Source organism: Phaethon aethereus (assembly GCF_964289735.1).
Source record: "Phaethon aethereus genome assembly, chromosome: Z".
In the NCBI taxonomy this organism is placed as follows: Eukaryota; Metazoa; Chordata; class Aves; order Phaethontiformes; family Phaethontidae; genus Phaethon; species Phaethon aethereus.
Window position 1 is genome coordinate 30593288 of NC_138577.1, and position 19251 is coordinate 30612538.

General features: G+C 41.1%; 1 protein-coding gene across 2 annotated transcripts in view; it reads right to left on the bottom strand.

The window, feature by feature from the left end:
* The window catches only part of MAP1B (microtubule associated protein 1B), a gene marked incomplete at its 3' end in the record, with an annotated part of 75975 nt that overhangs the window by 10208 nt on the left and 46516 nt on the right, over positions 1–19251 (bottom strand). For both annotated transcript variants that reach the window (XM_082013258.1, XM_082013257.1), the window contains exons 3-4: positions 7577–7659; positions 3416–3556 (exon numbers count right to left, since the gene is read on the bottom strand). In XM_082013258.1, coding sequence (XP_081869384.1) covers positions 3416–3556; positions 7577–7659 — 224 coding nt within the window. The remainder of the gene's footprint in view (positions 1–3415; positions 3557–7576; positions 7660–19251) is intronic.

Consider the following 19251-nt stretch of genomic DNA (forward strand, 5'->3'; position numbering starts at 1 on the left):
GACAAAGCATGTCCTCTTAACAGGCAGAGCGCAACTGCAACCCAGCATCCTCCCAGGGGCAGCCACTTTCCTCACATCTTCTCTCATGGGATGTATTCCACCACACTGTTGTTACTGCAGTTCTTTCTGCAGGCTGGCTGCTGAAAAGCCAGCACCGCTCCCAGATTGGCATGACTGACTGCAGGAGAGTTTTCCAGAACACTAAGAAATGAGTTATTCCTTCAGAAACGCAAACAGCTACAAGTTTTATATTTCTGAGACTATGAGGTACAGGGCTAAAAAGAGAGCCAGAAAAAAAGTGTTAGGGTTAAAAAATGCAGAGGTTCAATTGTCAACTCAAGCTGTAAGAACAGTTTTCATAAAGATGATATAGCTTATGCTACAGCTGAATAACTTGAAAGTCTTGGTCCACAAGCTGAGTCAGCCAAAGAAATGAATACATAAAAAATTAATGATGGTTGATTGCAGTAGATATCTTTGGGCCTCTGTGTGTGTATGTCTCACTTCCTTTCTTTGTGTTACATAATTTACTTTCAGCATTTACCAAAAATAAAACAAAGATGCAGTGGCTGTTACCCAAACAAAAATAATCCAACCAATACCTAACTGAAGCAGAAAATAAATATCTTCCTTTGTCAGCCTTACTTAGTATCTGAACCATTTGACAGGACTATAAATATACATCACCCATATGTCAAACATGGCTTTGTCTGAAAAGGAGCAAAGAAAAAAAGAAAGCAGAACAAAATAAAAGGAGAAAAGGGTGAAACCGATAAAGAATTTTCCTTTCTTTCATTGAAAGATAAGGAAATTAAGAAAAACATTCCTGTTGTTTATTGCAGAAATAAGAAAAGAGGGGCAGCATAGACCACAGTTCTGAAATGGATTTAGGATCTCAAGTGTACTCCTTATGCTATGTCTCTGGTCAAGGTTGAGAACACATTATTAGGGAGAGACAAAAGTAGTAAAAGATCACTTCCTCTGGATGAATAAACACAAATTTGTTGCACGCATAAGGAGAAAACGTAAGTACCAACTCTCTCATGCATGGCCAATTTTCTGGCTAGATATAAAAATCATATCTGGGCTAATGAATATACTGGGCCAAGGTTTGGGGTTAGTCCCCCGTCTCCAGTTTATATTATACAATATTTGGATTTCTGCTTCATACTCCTAAATTCTGACTTTCTTTGCTGCTAAAAGTCGGCACACATAATGCAGGCAGTGCTAAGCCACTGGTAGCACAGGTGAATGAGAAGTTGCAGAAAAATTTTTCTAGACATAGATCATATCTGCTAGGAATAGGAAGTTCAGGAATGGCCCAGAAAAGGCCTCAATGGTTTGCATTTCAAATGGTGACACCAAGGATATCAACAGTTCCACTGTTTACACTATTTGATAAACAGAGAGATGCAAACGCTCTGTTTCTTCTCTGGATTCAAAGTCACTCTGGGAGCAAAGAAATATATGGGTGAACCTGATCATCTCTTCAAGCACTTAGAGACATCTGTTGAATAATTCTCGAGTTTTAAAGATGTCACATCTGGTGAAGGCAAACAGGAAGTTAGCTGCTCAGAGAAAACTCAAGACTGTGTCCTACCCTGGACCACAAAGGTAAAAAGAAAGGTTTTCCTCTGCTAGTTGTTGTTGCAGAGGCAGTGGAACAGGACATCTTTAATCTTCTGGCATGGGAGAAGTTGAAAACAACCACTTTTAGGCATTGCCCACAGGGAGTTCTGCAGGCTACAGATGGATTTCTGAATTAGACTTCATAAGAGTATCCCCCAAAGGGTATTTATTTATTTTTAAGACCATCCCATGACCATAGTTTAAGTGTGGTCCAGTGAAGTAAAAATAGGCAGAGGCCAGAAGCACCAACTCCACAAAGTACTCATCAAACCTTACATGCTTACAGAATCATAGAATCATTTAGGCTGGAAAAGACCCTTAGGATCATCGAGTCCAACCATAAACCTAACGGTGCCAAGTCCCCCAGGGTCAGGACAGCACAGGAATTCTTTCTTCCAATCACCACTTAGAAAACCACTAACCACTTTTTTCTAGCCCTTTTTTCTAATCTTTTTCCCCAAGTTGTAGAACACCTAAAAATCTCCCAATAATAGGACCCTTTAAAAAATGTCATATACAGAGATTGCAGTATGGCAAATGCGGACTTTCTTTGCTTTTGTGAAATCTTGTAGCAGCTTTGAGAGGCCAAGGCTTCAGAAACAATAACCTGGAAGCCAAGACTTTGAAAGAACCATGTTGGCTGGCTGATGATCCTGCTGCCAACTACAGAGATGAGCCAAGTGAGCCTTACTCATACCCACAGGAGTATGCCCTGCATGCCCACCACTGCAGCAATCCCTCGGCAGCTGTAACTCATGGCCACCCATCACCCTTCCACTTTCCAGTCAACAATTTTGCTTCCTAACAGTAATGGTAGGATTTGCCCCTAGTTCTGCATGTAGTAGGAGCAACGAGCTCAGGCATGCAATTTCATAGAAAAGTAACTCTGCGAACTGCCAGTGAGTTTTAAGTGTCACGTATGTTTCAGAGAACAGGAATCCAGCTCTTTCCGCCACCCTACAACCATATGCTGAACAAGGAGTCTTTGAGAATAGGATCAAATGGATATGATAAAGTCATTCTAGAGCTCATGCAAACTTTTGCTTTTCCAGTACTGAACTTCCAAATCTCACTCCACTGACATGCTCCTAATTAATTTTGGAAACTAAATTCCTAGGGATGCAGCCATATAGCTTATTTAAATATATACTTTACACAGCAGCCACATTGTGTGACAGCTTGTTCCTGCCCTATGGGAGCTTTCAGACACCATACATTAAGCAAGACAGGAAAATAGTAAGTCATGAAACAAACGGCATTAAATACTGGTATACTTCATACTTGTCTTCTTGGTATGTAAAAATCACGAGTTTTTCAGATTTCACTGGCCAAATTTTAAACACTATAGTAAAGAAGCCAAGCAGGTAGGTGGTGCAAAAAACTACAGCTATTCCAATAGACAGCCTCTGTCTTATTTAATGTGTCATTTATTATTTAGCTGCCACCAGGCAAGAACCTGGTGTCAACATCAATTTGACTGCTTTGTGTGTGTACCTTTCATAAACAACCTATATATTTTAAACACAGCACTATCTCCTTCTATTGTCAAAAGGTTCCTTCATTTTCTGTTTCAGCAAGTTACATTTTAATTTCCCAAATTAAAGTTTAATTCTTTTGTTAAGCAATTTACATCAAATCTAAAGCAAATTAAATAAATGCTTTGAAAGAAAGCCTATAATGAAGAGTAAAGAGCATCAGCATCAGCCTGCTGCTGCTAACTCTAACACAGAGGCCATTTTTAGTCTTCTAGAAACCTCTGCCATCACATGACAATTTCAGAACACACCTCTTGATCTGTGAAGATCTCAATGAAGTTCTGGAACGAGAAGGATCCTGACTGAAGTATGAGTTCTCCTGTGTTTTCAAAGCATTGTCCAGTTAATACAAGGAGCTTGTGTCTTGCAGCATCTGTGATCATTAAGCGCACCTAGGGTGAAGGAGAGAAATAAATCAATAATGGGAGTTATCATGTGTTTCTATATTCTACTGAGAACATGCAGTTTACCTCTCCTAATTTAAAACATATTTTGCAGAAGAGTCTCCCAGGACTGTTAAAAAATTAGCAAGTTATCGTGCTGTTTACAAAAAGACAATGAGAAAGGTGCAAAAATGAAAAAAGGAGGGACAAGAAGCAGTTAGAGAGAAGCTCTGATGAATAAACCGAACTAATGATATTGAAAAAAGAGCAAAGAGGAGAACATAATAAAATTTGAATGTAAAAATAATATTTTCAATGAACAAAGATATTCACTGAATATAACTCTTGGTGAATTTTAATAGCACTGTATCAGGACTACCTTGGCAAACTCTGTACTGCGTGCTAATGAGGGACAACATGTGTCAGACTCAGTTTTTGGAAGGCCATTCTTTCCCAGAGTACAGCATTACTTGCCACTCAGTTGCAAAAATTTCACTGAAAATTAACAGCCACAAATCACGCACAAAAGTGGCACATTTAGATTGTCATTCTGTTGTAACCTGAATCATCTGCAAAGTTAAAGGACAATTCTGCTTCACCATAATCATAAACCTGAACTTCAAGCACTCAGATACAGTCACATGCACCATTTACATCTCATGATGTCACTAACTATGGACACTGCAAGTTTTTAAAGTGTCCAAACCCAAGACCTTTTTCAATACACAATAGTAAATTAAGTGGAAGCCTGATGGCACAAATGAGCTTCCTACTTGGAGAAATAACCTTCTTCTGCATTTTGTTTGAAGTAACTCTTAACTATTTTAAAGGAGAGGCTTGTTACTTTACTTGAGCCTCACTGCAGCTACTAGTAACTACTGTTTCCACCCCAGGGGAAGATTTACTTGCATGCTAAGAGAAATCCATATCTTAAGTCAACTTCTGTTGGCTGAATTCAACTTAAATTTAAGAATAAAATTAAACAGAAGCTGTGTAAGATTCTGTACTGTTGAGTGAATTTTTTGCAAATACTTCAAAAGTCTTGTCCAACACTGAAAAAAATCAATCCAGCCTACAGTAAGGTATGAATTTCAAGTGCACTAATTCCTCTGTTTTAGGAGGGATTAAGTTAAAACAGAATACTTATTTCCAGAACAAGGCTATCCACATACTAAACTAAATGAGCACAGTCCATCTGGAACAGCTCCACATGATATTGCATCCAAGCTCCATCTCCATGGAGATGACATAATCACCTCAGCTCTCCTAGCAAGCTATTCTTTCAAATTTTTATATTGATCGTTTAGCAATCAGTTGTTCTAAATAATTTCCGCTCACGTCAGGGAGGCTGAGTCAGGCAGGCTCGACCTGAATCTCTGCTGAACAACTCATGTTTTCAGTACAAGAAGAAAAGAGGCACTGAAAAGTAGGTATCTGAAAGAAGATCCCAACTCTACCACATTGTCAAGGTTATTTTATTTAATAAGTGACCCTGATGCTGAGCAGAACAAAGTCCTCTTAATTAAACACAAAGCTAGTGCTGGTGTGTTACCAATTGCACTGAACAATTATAAATTCAGCAATATCCTTGCTGAATTGAGTGTATCTATTTCTGTTAGAGACAAAAACATAGATAAATGCAGCTGGCTGTCTGGTGCATGTTGCTCAAATCTTGTCTGTTCTAGCTGTATTAAAAGCATAAAAGAACTGGCTGCCTTTTCTATGTTTTCTCTCGTTGCTGGCAGCAGTTCTGGGCAGCCTACCAACTTATGTGTAAGCTCACCAGGTTTTCCAACAGCAAAATTATTTCCTGCCTTGTGAATCACTGATATGTGACTGTCACATAATTCTCCTTCAACCTATTTTATTAATTGATGATGAAATATGTTCTGCAGAGCTAGCAAACTATGGCAAGAAAAAAAGTAAATAAATGCTTGCAGATTACAGAGCATAATGTGTAATACACATGGAAGACCTTCAAGAGACACATAAATTCTGTGTCTGGGTATAACCAAGGCTTCCCGAAGGATGAACAGAAATTCATCTCCTGATTTCAAGACCACTCCATTTCAGAAGAAACACTGCAAGGTGATGATTCTGTTCAGCTTTACTCTTGGTCAAAGTTCCAAATTGTTTGAAGGAATAGCAAGATGTAGCCTCAGTTAAAAGGGAGATAAAGATGAAGTGTGAACAGAGACAGGTGCATCAGCAGATCAGCTGTTTCCCAGACTCATGGTACAGTCACAGGAGCGGGAGCACAACGGAGTGGGGTCTTCTGAAGGACATAACTGTTCATGGGGGTTTCAGAAACTTGTTTTCTTCAGGAAACTACAGTCTCTCTCCCTTTGGGCCTCTCTCTTCTTGGAGGTATTTTGGCATTTGACAGAACATGACAGAAGCTTTGAGCAGAACCATGCTCAGACTACCACCAGTATGGCTATTACTAGCCTGATTAGAGGGAGTTTGTTTTAATATCATTCTCCTTTTTGTTTTTCCTGAACAGACAAATTCAAATTCCTCTGCTGGTGAAGTCAGAGCTCCATGGTATATCACTGCCTCCCGAGATGCAGCATGGAAATGTCTTGATATACGAAACTAAGTTTTCTATTTGCCATAATGGGCAGAGCATGTCTATTTCATCCTCCAATTTAATTCTCCTGTCTCTCTTTTATCACCTTTTTCTGGCTTTTGTCCAGTCAGAGTCTTGCTTAGCCAGCCAAGGTAAATCTCAGCTTGTAACTTCTGGCTGTGACCAGTTTGGCAAGATGAAAGTGAAGAAAAGCTTGCCTCTCACAGTCAAGCCAGAGGAAATTAACTTAGCCAAACACCTTCCAGAGCCAAAGGAGTAAAGCCAGTGTTCAGAATTCATTAACAGGCCTCAGACCATATTCTTCCATGTGGTCATCCATCAAAAGTATGATGAGCAACAGCAACAGAAATGGCATTTGCCTACTTTTGGCAGTTCCTTCAGCTGTTCCATCCTGCCACACACACACTTTATAGCTTTTTACTCTGAATGTCTGAGTGTATTAAGAGCTGCTACTCAGCACTTGGACCTCTTGCTCCTTACCAAGTACCTCTAAAGCCTTGTAAGAGATTTTCATGTATAGTTTGTAGTGAATGAGCTGCCATTAACTAAGGTGACTTACTTATTTAAACTTTTACAATTTAAGAAATTTCATTTGTTTCAGTGCCCTTCCTCCTGTTTGTGTTTACTACATAACTTAAGTTTACAACTTAAGGTTGGTAACAAAACAGGTTTTTTGCTATGCACTACAAGCAGAGCCGCTTCATTTCCCAAAAAAATGTGGTTCCCAGCACAGGCTGGCAATGAAATTATCCCTATTTTTTCAACATTCAGCCACACTAGCTAAATTTGTCAATTTTGTCTTTGAGCAACATACTCAGTTCTTTGCTGTAGCAAGTTCATAAGGAATTGGCTGCCCGCTTCTGGGGCACTCCCCAGAGTCCATTGATCATGTCACATACTCTTTGAAGGACAGATAGATCAATCTAGAGTCACCACCACATAGCTGGTAATTCTTCTCAAAGACCTAAATTTGTCTTAGGGCACCTTCAGGCACTTTTTTCATGTGTAAAATAGGCATCCAGAGCTACCAAACAATGGAGGAGCAGAAGAAAAGCAGATGCAGTTTCACCACAGCTGCCTCAATTTCATCAAGAAGGAAATCTGGTGCATTGTGAGAAAAGGAGTGCTGGGATCAGAGCTGTATTTCTGTCCTATGCCTCTGATGTTTTATTCAGGAGTCTGGGAAACCAGGGGAAAAAATCAAGGGATGGCTGATATTTTTCATGATATTAGCTCCTAACATGTCCTTTCATCCACAGTTAGGACATGCTCCTAGTCTGCTAAGACTCTGAAAGACAGTATCGGGATTTGTCAGTCACTATGCTGGAAGGCAGTAACTGATATTCGAGAATCATCTCAGCTACATCTGTTTCACTGCTCTCATCCTGTCCACATAACAGAGCTTTTATGACACATCCAATGAAGTATTTCTGACTTACCTCAGTACTAACTGCTTCATCTGAGGGATTGATCAGGACTACAGTTTCTAAGACATCACTTCTGTGGTGAAGAATCTTCTGACCTGCAAGCACAGAGAGAAAAAAAACCCAGAAATTAAATTCAAGCAGCATGGTTTAACCCAGCACTTTCCATAGGCTTGTTGTACATCCCACCGTGCGACAGCTCTCTAGTGACCCAGAGCAGCACACACCAGCCACAGCAACTGCTGCACTGCTTATGTCTTCAGAAACACCCACGGCACATGGTGCTGCAAGCCAGAAACACCTTCCAGAAAATTCAAAGTAATGAAAACAAACTGGCAACAGCACCAGGTCTTGTCTCTTCCCCATGACTGGAGGAGTCCTTATAACTCACCTTGGTCTCACACAGCTGGGGCAGATCAGGGACTGGAGTAACCACCACCAGCTGAGCACCTCTCCTTGTATTTTCATGGGTGCCTACACCACAGACACAGCTGAGGTTACATAGTCCTGTAACATACCCAGGTGGTTTTAAATGGGCTTTTCCAGGAACTATTAGTGGCTTAGCTGCAGCAGCAAGAAAGTCATCACAGGCTGCACACTTCCCATGCAAGAAGCAAAGTGAATACTTGGGCTGTACACCAGTGCTGCCCACCATAGCTATCGAGAACAATTTGTGAGACAAGCAAAGGAGCCCAGGGATGTCCCTGCTGCCCACCACCACTACACCATCCCACAGGGCACCTGCATGCTCCCTGTTACACACTATGGGAGTGCTCTCGAGCCAGGCAGCACCCCATGCAGAGCCCAGGTCCCCAGCCGCACCCAATGAACCAGGTGAAAGCTGGGACCCACCCTGCCAAAACTCCCCTTCAAGCTTTCCCCCCATATTGATTAACCCTGGGACACTGCGAGAAATTCCCTACAAGGATGGTCGGACGCTTGCCGCGCTTGCTTGCTCGTCTTGCTTCATCTTCCTCCTGCTTACAAGAAGTGTAGCAAGCGATGTTAGGCAACAGGAGTGAACGGGCATACAAATAACAGCTAGCTGCTGAATTAATAACATCTGGGCAAGTTCGGAGCAGCCTCACAGCCCACTGGCTTTCATGCTTAGTAGTTAGTCTGTCTCTGTATTTAATAGTGATATTCATCTGACTGGGAGCGGATGCCAGAAAAACACAACAGGACTCTTGACATTTTTTTTTTTATGTTAATTGGCAAGTTCTTATCAGGGTCTCTTTCTGTGAGAACTGCAGTGACATTAATTAGCAGACGTATTGTCATTCAGAAATCCAGACCGGCAATTAGTCCAAAAAACCGTAAGAGCTGTCCCTTCCAAGCAAACTGCTCTATGCAATATTAGTCAATCAAAACAATTGCGCTTGAAAGGAAGTACGAGGGACACCGAATCAGTCACCTATCTGCCCTCTTAGAAAATCCCCCGTAAAGAGAGGTAAGGTGAAAGAACGAGGCCGAGAACGGCCACGCTGAACGGAGGTCTGCGCTCCGGGGCAGCGGGCAGGGCAGGGGCAGCCCGGGAGGGGAGGGGAGGGGAGGCAGCGTGGGAGGGTGGGCAGCCAGCCTTTCCCACACCACCCCCGCCTCAGGGCAGGCTCGGGGCTGCCCCCGGCCCTTCCTCGGGCAGCCCTTCCCCAGGCAGCGGGCCCTGCCGACTCCTCCTCCTCCTCCCTGCCCTGCCTGCACCCCTCCTGCCCTGCTCCTCGCCCACCGAGCTCCCACTGTGCTGCCTCTTTCGCTTCTGCTCCCGGGAAGTTCTGAGCTTATATGCATAAAAGCTTATAATAAAATGATAGAAAGTGATGGAGAACGAAAAAAAAAGTTATGTTCCTAAAATGTGAGACCGTGTTGCCGTTTACTCTCTTGTCCATGACAGTGCCCTTAGAGACTTGCAGATAATAATCTAATTCCTTTGAAGAAACGTAGTTGTCTTAACATATTCTTTTTGCTGTACTCCCTTCAAAGAAAGAGACAGACTGTATATTAAGAAAAGGAGAGGAGGGCAGGACTCCCTCTGCAGCATCGAGTTCTGGCATTACCATTTGTAATTAAATTTATTTTTATAGCTCTGCTTCCTTGCAGGAATGCAAGCAGGAATGCATATATAAGGCTACATTTAATAAAACATCCAGATGGTTCTGTTACCAGACTCCTTCAGAAGATGCTCTGCAATCTGATATTTTAGTTATTCTGCAGATTTCCCTCAAATTAAGAGATTAAGCAGTGTTTGTTGACTCTAGTCTTTAGCGTAGGTAGGGAAACAAAAGAAATTGTCACCCTTCAGTTGCCACAGAAATTTCTCGCTTAATAGTTGGTGACACTGAGCACAGACTTTGCTTCAGGCCAGACTAAGCCTCACATATGATTAGACATTAACACATTACACACAGGTAGAAAAGAAATGCAATTATCCACATGCAAAGATGCATAGTGTCCACCTGACTCAAAGCACCCACTATGGACTTCACTGAAACTGCTCCAAGTCATGTGTCTGTAGAGCTGGGACGGACTTGGCCGGACGACTTACAGCTCCAGCTGACCAGCACGATGGTGGTTACTTACAGCCTGTGCTCCTGTGGGCCAGACACCCAGCCCCAGTGGTTGCATTGTTCATGCACCTTCAGACTGGTTTCCAGAGGCAGGCATAGAGGTCTGCACCATGTACACGGTGCCTGTTCAGAGCTGGACGCACAACTGCCTCCCCCTTCCACTCCTCAGCATCAGCATGTGTTACTGCTTATCACACAGGGTAGGGACCCAGCACTGGTACCGTGTGAGCTACGTGGGCTCCCATCCCATGTCAAACTCGGGAAGTTTGCAGCTACTTGCTGGTATCAGCAACATTGTCCCCGTGTCACCGCTTGAGGAATAAAAAAATATGTCATTTATCAAAACTATTTACCATTTTGTACATGCTTACTGACCAGTTTGATACCCTGAGATGCTCAGCTGGAATGAAAGGAAGTCTTCTACGGGAACAGATTTATCAAACAAATGAACTATCACTATCAAACAGAAAGCACCAACAGCATTTCACAATCTGGCAAGACAGTGCTACTTGCTGAACTACAGATGGAGTGGGCGAATCTGAGATTCCTGTAGAAAATTGGGGTTGCTTTAAATGAACTCTACTGGATTTTTGTAACCCATCTCTACCACATTTGATAGAACATTTCTGTGATGTGTCAGAGGAAGAAAGGAAGAAAATTCCAGGTTGTGCAGAGTGGTTGGGTGGATAGACTTTACCTGCTCACAGTTTCTGGACAGGAAGTCAAAGTCCTATCTAACGACTTTCAGAAATAAATAGTAATTGTGTTTGGAAGAAATCTAAGTATCTGCTCATCCCTGGTTTTATTAAGTAAAGCTTCAGATTAAAACCAGATATGAATAAAGGGTCTTGGCAGCTGTTTGATGCAGAAACAGAACAGAGAGGAGAAACAGCATATGACAATTGCTTAAAGGGTAATTTCCACATGCATCATCGCAGTTCCTATGGCCATAGGATCCTATTGCTTCCCTACTCGGCCAAATATCAATGATATTTGTAGTGGGATTATTGAGATGGGGATGGTGCCAGTAACATTTCCTAGAGAAGTGATTGAGCAGGTTTCTAACTTGCACAGTTGATCTTTTCAGGCCAATATAGCAGAATGATCACTTTTAACAGTGATTATACTAACATTGTGTAAACACAAAATGTAGATGAATGTCAAGGGAAAGAAAGCAAGACCTCCTTCAAGTCTTGTTTAACCAAGGATCACTACTGACACACTTCTACTTACCGGACATGCCTGTGTAACACCAGCCCATGGGGAGGCATGCTGTAGGCAACAACCTACTCAACAGAGAGGTTCCAATCAACCCTTCCCGCCACCTCAGATGGACACCAACACTCACTTCCCATCAATGCCATTCCTACATAATGGAAGCAGGCAAATCTTTCCTGTGATAATTCTTGGCAGAAAGGGTGAAGGGACAAGACCATCTCCTTGAAGAGGATGGCTGTTTGATACCTGAACTGGCATGCAAATATAACCCTTTGGCAACTTTAAACATCTTTTTCATTGTAAAGAACTATAAAGTATCATTTCTTTGTCAGAAGACACGACTGCCATGTTACACCAGTCACCGTGCTGGGTGGCATTAGCAGATGGCACAACTTGCAAGGCTTGCTAACAAAACTTCCTGCAAGCCATGACTAGGCAGTGAAAAATTTCTCTGCAGCTAGAAACATTCAGTGCTCCAATGCCCAAGGTCCTCCCAGCTGCCTCTGCCTTGTAGAAGAATTTCTGGACATTGAGGGGAGAAAAATCCTCCAAAATGAGCCATAAAACATCCATTCCTAGAGATTGCTCTTCAATGCTGAGAGACATCTTTAACAGAAAAATACAATGACTGAGGAAAAGACATTTTCCCAACAGGGCAACGCTGCATTTGAGGAACAGCAAAGTGCAACCTTCTTCCTTGACATTTCTGGCTATAGATGGCAGAAAAGGCTTGGTGTATTTTAATTCCTACTCAGGACGATACCCTGTTTATTGATATCCACACATAGTAACATTTTAAAAGCTTTAGTCCTTGCTGCCTTTACATCCATGGTAAGCAAGAGCTGGATGAGTGAAAACTATTAGGAGCTATGGATTTCATGTATGTGAGTATATAGGGGGCTTGGAGGCAAGGTGAGGGAAGAGAGGAGTGGTTTTACACTCACTTCTAAGCATCCAAGCACAAAAGGTCAAAGCATGGGCACATCAGACACTATTTTACATTTAATTAATTTGGTAGAAGAAAATATGCTTTTAGCAAAGACGTAAGTGGCCTGAGTAACGCAACAAAGACCTTCACCACTGAATAGAGGACAGTCTTTGAGCTGCTGAGACTCTGAAAGACTTCATTATTGGGGTTTGCCAGTCACTATGCTAGAAAGCCGTATCTGATGTTCATGAATCATGTCAATTACATCTGTTTCAGATTTACCATGTCTGATGAAGGTTATCAGATGGTTATCATATCCCTTGGACATGATATATTTAAAGCAATAAACTCCTTTGGGAAAAAAGGAGCTTTTTGCCTAGCCAACAGTAATGCAATAGCCCATATATTTTAAATAACTTCGAACTGCTCATTGTTTCACTTTTTTCTAGTGGGGACTTCAAATTGGTCCTTGAAAAAAGACGTGTTAACCTTGTGTTCAGCATGGTTGCTCTATGTTATCAACAGAGTATTTAGAGTTGTGGATGACTGGTCACCTTATGGTTGCTATTTCTTATACTGATTGAATAAATCTATTTTTCCTTGTTTTCAACACAAAGATCAATGGGCATAAATTGTCAAATAATGCTGTAATTGTGACCAGCCTCCAAACATCCCCACTGTCAACCTGAAGGCACTACATTGCAAGAATGATTCCAGACCAAGGAGAAAGGATCAAGATCCCCTATTACAGCAGATTATCAATTATCTGAAGAAAACTTGCATAAATTATAAGGAGCATTCACCTTCTCCATTGAGATGGGGCCATCAGAGGAGGTTATGTTTCCTGCTGACCTAAATTGCAAGCTGGAGAAATAGGTAAGTGTACATCATTAAGCAAGGCAGTGGGTTTTAGAAAGTTGCCAAAGCAAATTCTGATGTTGTAAAAATCTGGAGTTCTATATCTGAAAGGAAGAAGAAAATTATTTGCAGACTTGATGGAGAAATGGCTGTATAATGTCCAGGCACTGAGCTGCGAGAGCAGAACTTCAGAAAGCCCTTTCCAGGCACAGTCTGAAAAGTCCTGCAGGTGATGCTGGGGGCTGCAGAGGCTAATCACTCAGTCTTGTAACTAGCTGATGTGATGGGGAGAGCATAACACAGGCATGACTCCATTTACATCAGAGAAGATAGATTCACTGCCTCCAGGGCTCAATTCAGCCCAATGACTTCTTAAATTTGAGCTGGGTGCAAGGATAGTATAGTGATTTTTTCCACCAAGAGTAATTTATGCATTTCTAGGTGAAAACAAGCCCCATACCTGCTAGGATGCTGAGTTGGTGTGACAGCTGTGAACAAGAAGTCTGCTCTACTAACATTGCTGAGCCCTCTGATGGTGACAAAGATTTGGAAGAGTGACACTGACTGCAAAGTGTGACTGTTTTCCTTGTAATTATTTAAACCTGCTTGCTCTGAACACATGGTTAGTTCAGATTCATATCTAATTTTATGTGCTTTTTATAAAGAATGTGTTGTCTCCACAAAGTTAGGCTATCTTTCTTGCATCTGATCTGCTGGAATACTGAACTGTGTTGTGATTCTGCATACATCCCTATATCAGCTGCATCCTCTCCCTGCATAAATGGAATTCATATTCAAGTTTCATACAGTTCAGCTGCAACCTGGTGATAGTTAAACATTTCTCCTACTCACATCTGACTTGCAACAATTATAAACTACAAGAACTGAGAGGCAATGTCCTGCAGCATATTGTATTTTAGGATTTTTAAGCTCACATTTATTTAACGAAATAAGGCTAGTTGCATATAATTTCCTTTTAGTTCTTGGATGAGTCCTTATCCATCAGATCTCACATCCACCAGATCTCATTTGGGTTTGTACTTCCAGGTAATAATAGAGCACTGAAAATGGAAGGCTGGGCAGAAGATGATGATGCAGCCTGAACAGTGACTGCAAGATCCGGCCGCCAGTTACCGTACAGGAACCCAGTCCACCAACCCTTGCTCAGGACTCTTGAAGAGCAGTGAGGGAAAGCAAGCCAAGCTGTTTGCACTAATATTCGTAGCTGGATTTGTATCTTCTGCCTCACGCTCTAATCTCTCGCACTTGCAGACCTACGATCTGAGCTGTGCGAGGAGCTGCTGCAAGAGCTGCAAGTGATCGCAGCAGCTTTGACCGCCCCAAAACCTGCTCCCGCTGAAATCGCCTGAAGTACATCCAAGGCATTAAATCACGTTTTCACATACCCTGCTGATCAACCGACTAATTGTCTCAACTTTTCACACTAAATATTGATTTCTTGCACCATGTGCCAATTCCGTGTGACATCTAATTTGCTGCCAAAGTACAGTCATTTATCAAGCGGAAGCAAACTGCTGGTCTTTCACCCCCATCTGTTACTGTCAGGGACAAATTATTACCCTCAACTGTCATTCCCCACCTTCAGAAACGGTATATTTCACATACTTCTTGATTTTTTTTTTTTTATAATTTCAGGGCTCTATGAAGGACTGCTAAAGGATTAAAACTCTCTTCTGGACACAGTAGTACTACAAACAGAACTCTGAAAAAAAGGTTGAAGCAAATAGTCTAAAGCACAATAACAATAATAGGTTACATATTATATTTTTAATGCCTACTAAAATAGGTTTACCTCCCAAAAAGGGGATATGCCACAAAAACTGAACCAAGTACCCTAGGGATTTCATTATTGATTTCACTGAGACTCTGGACAGAAGTGAAATTTAAAACCAAGATTGCTGAAGACCTCAATAAAATCAGAGTCAAAGAGAACAAGAATACACCTCCTGTTTATATACTGAACTTGCAACAGTAGTGGAATCCAAGGCTCCTGATAACTGGGTTCACCCCTGACTTTGCTTAAGGAAAAATATATCCAGTAGTCAGTCAACAGCACCAATCTATTCAATGAGTTGAGCTGCAAGGTATTGCTATGAAGCATTAAAATTTGCTACAGACAGGAAAAAGACAAGCCTTTTCTTGAAGTGAGTGACTGTCTTTAATTATTGGAATATTTCTTTGATTGGGAAGCCAAACATTCCTTATCCACCCTACAGTAACCAATTAGTCCCAATACCTAAGATTTTGTATTTCTGGGGGAACTGCCCAATATCCAAACCTGTTGGCATAGAGATACGGGACCCTGGCAGCAGTCTTTGCTTTCTCATTTCATGCCCAATTGTTGCTGTAGTCAGGCATGGCTGTCTCTGAACCCTGCTATTTCTGTGTTTTCATTGACCTATGTATTTTACAATCCACATGGTGGATAAAGCTTGGATCCCAGAAGCCTTTTCTACACTATTTGGCAGCATTGTGATTTCAGTGAGAGGATGGCAAGCAAAGGACATAAATCTGAACTGGCACAGCTGAAATTATGCTTTGCAGACAGGTGAGTGCAGCTTTATGACCCTACTCCAAGAAATTATCTCCTGTAATTAAAGCAAGGAAAAAAAAAAAAAGGAATGTTTAGAGAGCAGGGCAGTTGAATATATGGCTGAGAGGGAAGAGTGATGGGGCCATGCAATGTCCCTAGTCTTGACAACTGCCTTGTTCAATAGCATGGCTGTAGGCAGTGTGGCATTGAGAAGCAAAAACCCCGTCTCATCCCAAGTGCTTGACATGGGCTTTCACCAACAATTCATTTACCCGAAGTCACCATCTCCCTCAGGAATCATCCTTCTAATCTTGAAATGAGAGGTTTCAGAGACAGCTAGAAGACTGCTGCACGCATCAACATGGAAAACTCTGTATTTACCTTTGTCTTTTTCTTCAATTGTTTTGCCTTTAAAGCCTTTTTATATAAATTGTATAGCCTTTTTCATTATTTTCAAGGCAATACATAGCACTTATTAATGCTCCATATAAAAAAAATTTGGGATAATTTTTCTCACAAATATTCACAGTTCAGAGTGGCTTCCTGAAATGCATGTTTTCATCTTGTTCAGGAATATTTCCACATATCGATTTTGTAGCTTAAAACTCTAGAGAAACTGTGATCTCTGAGCAACTAATTTCACAATCAATTTTATCTTTAGAACACATCCGATAGGTGTGAAAGGATTTTAACCCCTTAAAATAGAATTTCCAAGGTCATACAGAAACAGAAACCTGCATCTTTAGAAGTCAACCAGGGTGCTGCAGCTACACAATCCTTTTGGTTCTAAAAGGTACATAACTATGTTATGCATTAGAAAATACTGAATACTTAAAAAGTTATGCATAATGGATCATTCTTTTAGATGGATCCCCTAGGTCACCTTTAACTACTTTGCAGAGCTGAAATTCTTCCAATAAACCATTTGCTGGGCTATTTGGATTGCTATACTATTTAGCAAATAATAATGTAATCACTGCAGACCTTGAAGCTCTAGCTACAAATGGCAACAGAAACCAGAAACCAACACCCACTGAAATTTGTGAGAAATTTGTTTGGGACTATCTAGGCAAACGCAGAGCAATGTAATATTTTCCTCTCTTAGTTTTTGTAATTCATAAAATTGAGGCAGGCAGGTAGGCAAATGTGAGACTCTCTGTAAGCAGGTGTCTTGAGTTACGCATCTCCGTTACAAGTAATACTCTTAAAAAGCTGTTAACAGCAAGTTACTAAACTAAAGGCATGTATAGTACGGCCAGCCCTATATTTTTAGGCTGTAATCCTTTCATTCTCTCATGTTAATCTTCCTCCTACCCTTAAATCTTCAATGCATAGAAAATGGCAAGGTCAGCTTGATGATACGCTGCAGAACTGAGCCGTGGATCTCGAGCACGTTGCCTCCGTACTGCATAGAAACCGCCAGCGAGCGCGCACCACGATGGAAGACTGCAGTGATGCAGAGCTGACTCATCACTTCGTCAGTCCTGAAGGTCAATGGAAGTCCTCGCCTGAGCCTGCTTTTGGGAGTGTTACTAACCAGGGAAGAGACAGAGCACTGTGTGACGCCACACCTCTTCCAGAAACCACCTTTTCTGTTTAGAAAGAAGGAAATTTCTTCTTTTACCGTTGGAAAACTTCTCGGACCCAGAAACTAAAATAATCCTGAGCAGAGCAGAACACCCCCCAGTATAATTTATTTGCAATAGTCCCCACAATGTGATATTTTAACTTTGCTCAGTTGTTCAGAAAAGGAATCTCTCTCTCACATCCCAACTCGGTGTTATCTGTCAAATAGCCAAATAAAACCGTATTTAGAAGAAATACTACTTTGTCAATACCTCTGTGGCTCTTTTCCTCACACTCCACTGCTTATTGAACAGCACCATAGATTATAACTCACAGGACTGGTTAGAAGCTGAAGTATTCTTTTGTTATACCAAGCGCTTGGTATATTCACATTACAAACAAAACCATTTACTGGGCTGTTAAAGATGATAAGCAAATTTGTGCATCAAAGGAAAAGTGTTTGGGAATTTTTCCAAGGGCTGCTTTTTACAGAAAACAAACATCAGATTTATTGTAATGACTTCTTATAACAAAACACGATTGTGCCAATCTGCATTAAGTAACATAGCGTTTAAGTCAAATCCAAGTGCACTCCATAGGAAAATTGTCACTGAGCTCAGTGAGGAATGGAAAAGGTCCTCTGATTATAAATATGTTGAAAAGAGACAGAGAAGATAGAGAACATCACCATTATGTTTCGCCTTAATAGAATAGAAGCAAGTAGCCAAAATCCTTCCTGTATTTAAACCCCCCCCAACAAACAACCTCAGTGAAATGTACTTTATTTCCTTTCAAATGTTGCCCATTGCTAAAACCTCCTTTCTACATCCTTCCATTTTACCTCCTTGTGCCGCAGTGCCTGGTTGTACCACTCTGCCCTCACCATCCTGACTGCCAGGGAAGGGAAGTTTGCTCAGAGTTTTTCCCATTCTCGGCAGCATTCTGTGCGGGTGTTTCCTTGCACTTCACCGCAACTCCCACCTTCATATGGAAAATGAGGCACAGCAGCATCAGGGAAAAACTGATATAAATGCAAAATGTGCAGCACAGGGATAAGTACTGAAATGAATATTTCAGAAAAAAATAATTTCAGAAGTCTGCCTTTCCTCTTCGCAGACATCTCTACACTTTTAGTCTTTTACTACCTCCCTTCAGGGAGACGTGTCTGAATTTTGATCATTTCAGAAGGTCTCTGTTAATGTTTCCAAATTGCCACAGCCTACTTACTAATGGGTTTTCATCACTATGGCAGCTGAAGCCAAATCCAAACCTCCAATTAAAATCCTCTGGGGGATATTTCTGGTCTTGGGGTCATTACTGCATATGCAATTTAGTTTTAAGTTTATCTGCTATCTTTGTTGAAAGTCAGACAAATTAATACAACCTAAAAGGGTTTCACAAATGGGGAATCCATTCTTTCCCTCAAGCACATTTTCTTTAACAAGTGTTTTTTGAAGTTTCTCACTCAGTTTATATATAATTTCTATCCTGCCTCCTAGTTCACATCAGAGAAAGATTTCATTGCCTTGGCAGTCCATGAATAATGAATGACAGATCTGTTTGTAAGCACTAGTGGCTGTTGCAAGGAGCCTTGCACTCCAGATTAGCCACTTAATTTAGCAGTATATAAAATTATTTACAGTTGAATCTTCCCATAGTTCTGGCAATCAATAAGTTTTCTTGGGAAAAACCCCACAATTTATAACCTACCCTTGACACTGTACTGTAACATTTTCTATGTAAAATAAAAATCCCAGGTTGTTTGCCAAAATACCTCCTTAAACATAATTTACCTAGTGGTGCTCTTTGAAGAACTGTAGAGTTCTTTCACCAGTAATACCACAGCTTTATTGCTGTTTCCTGAAGATATCACACAAGCATAATAGCTCTATTACAGTGGAAAAGTTGTATTTTTTAATACTTGGTCTTACTTTCGTGTACTTTAGAAACTTTTAATTCTGTTAAACGTGTTATTACTATCAATTAATTTACCAGCTGTGGA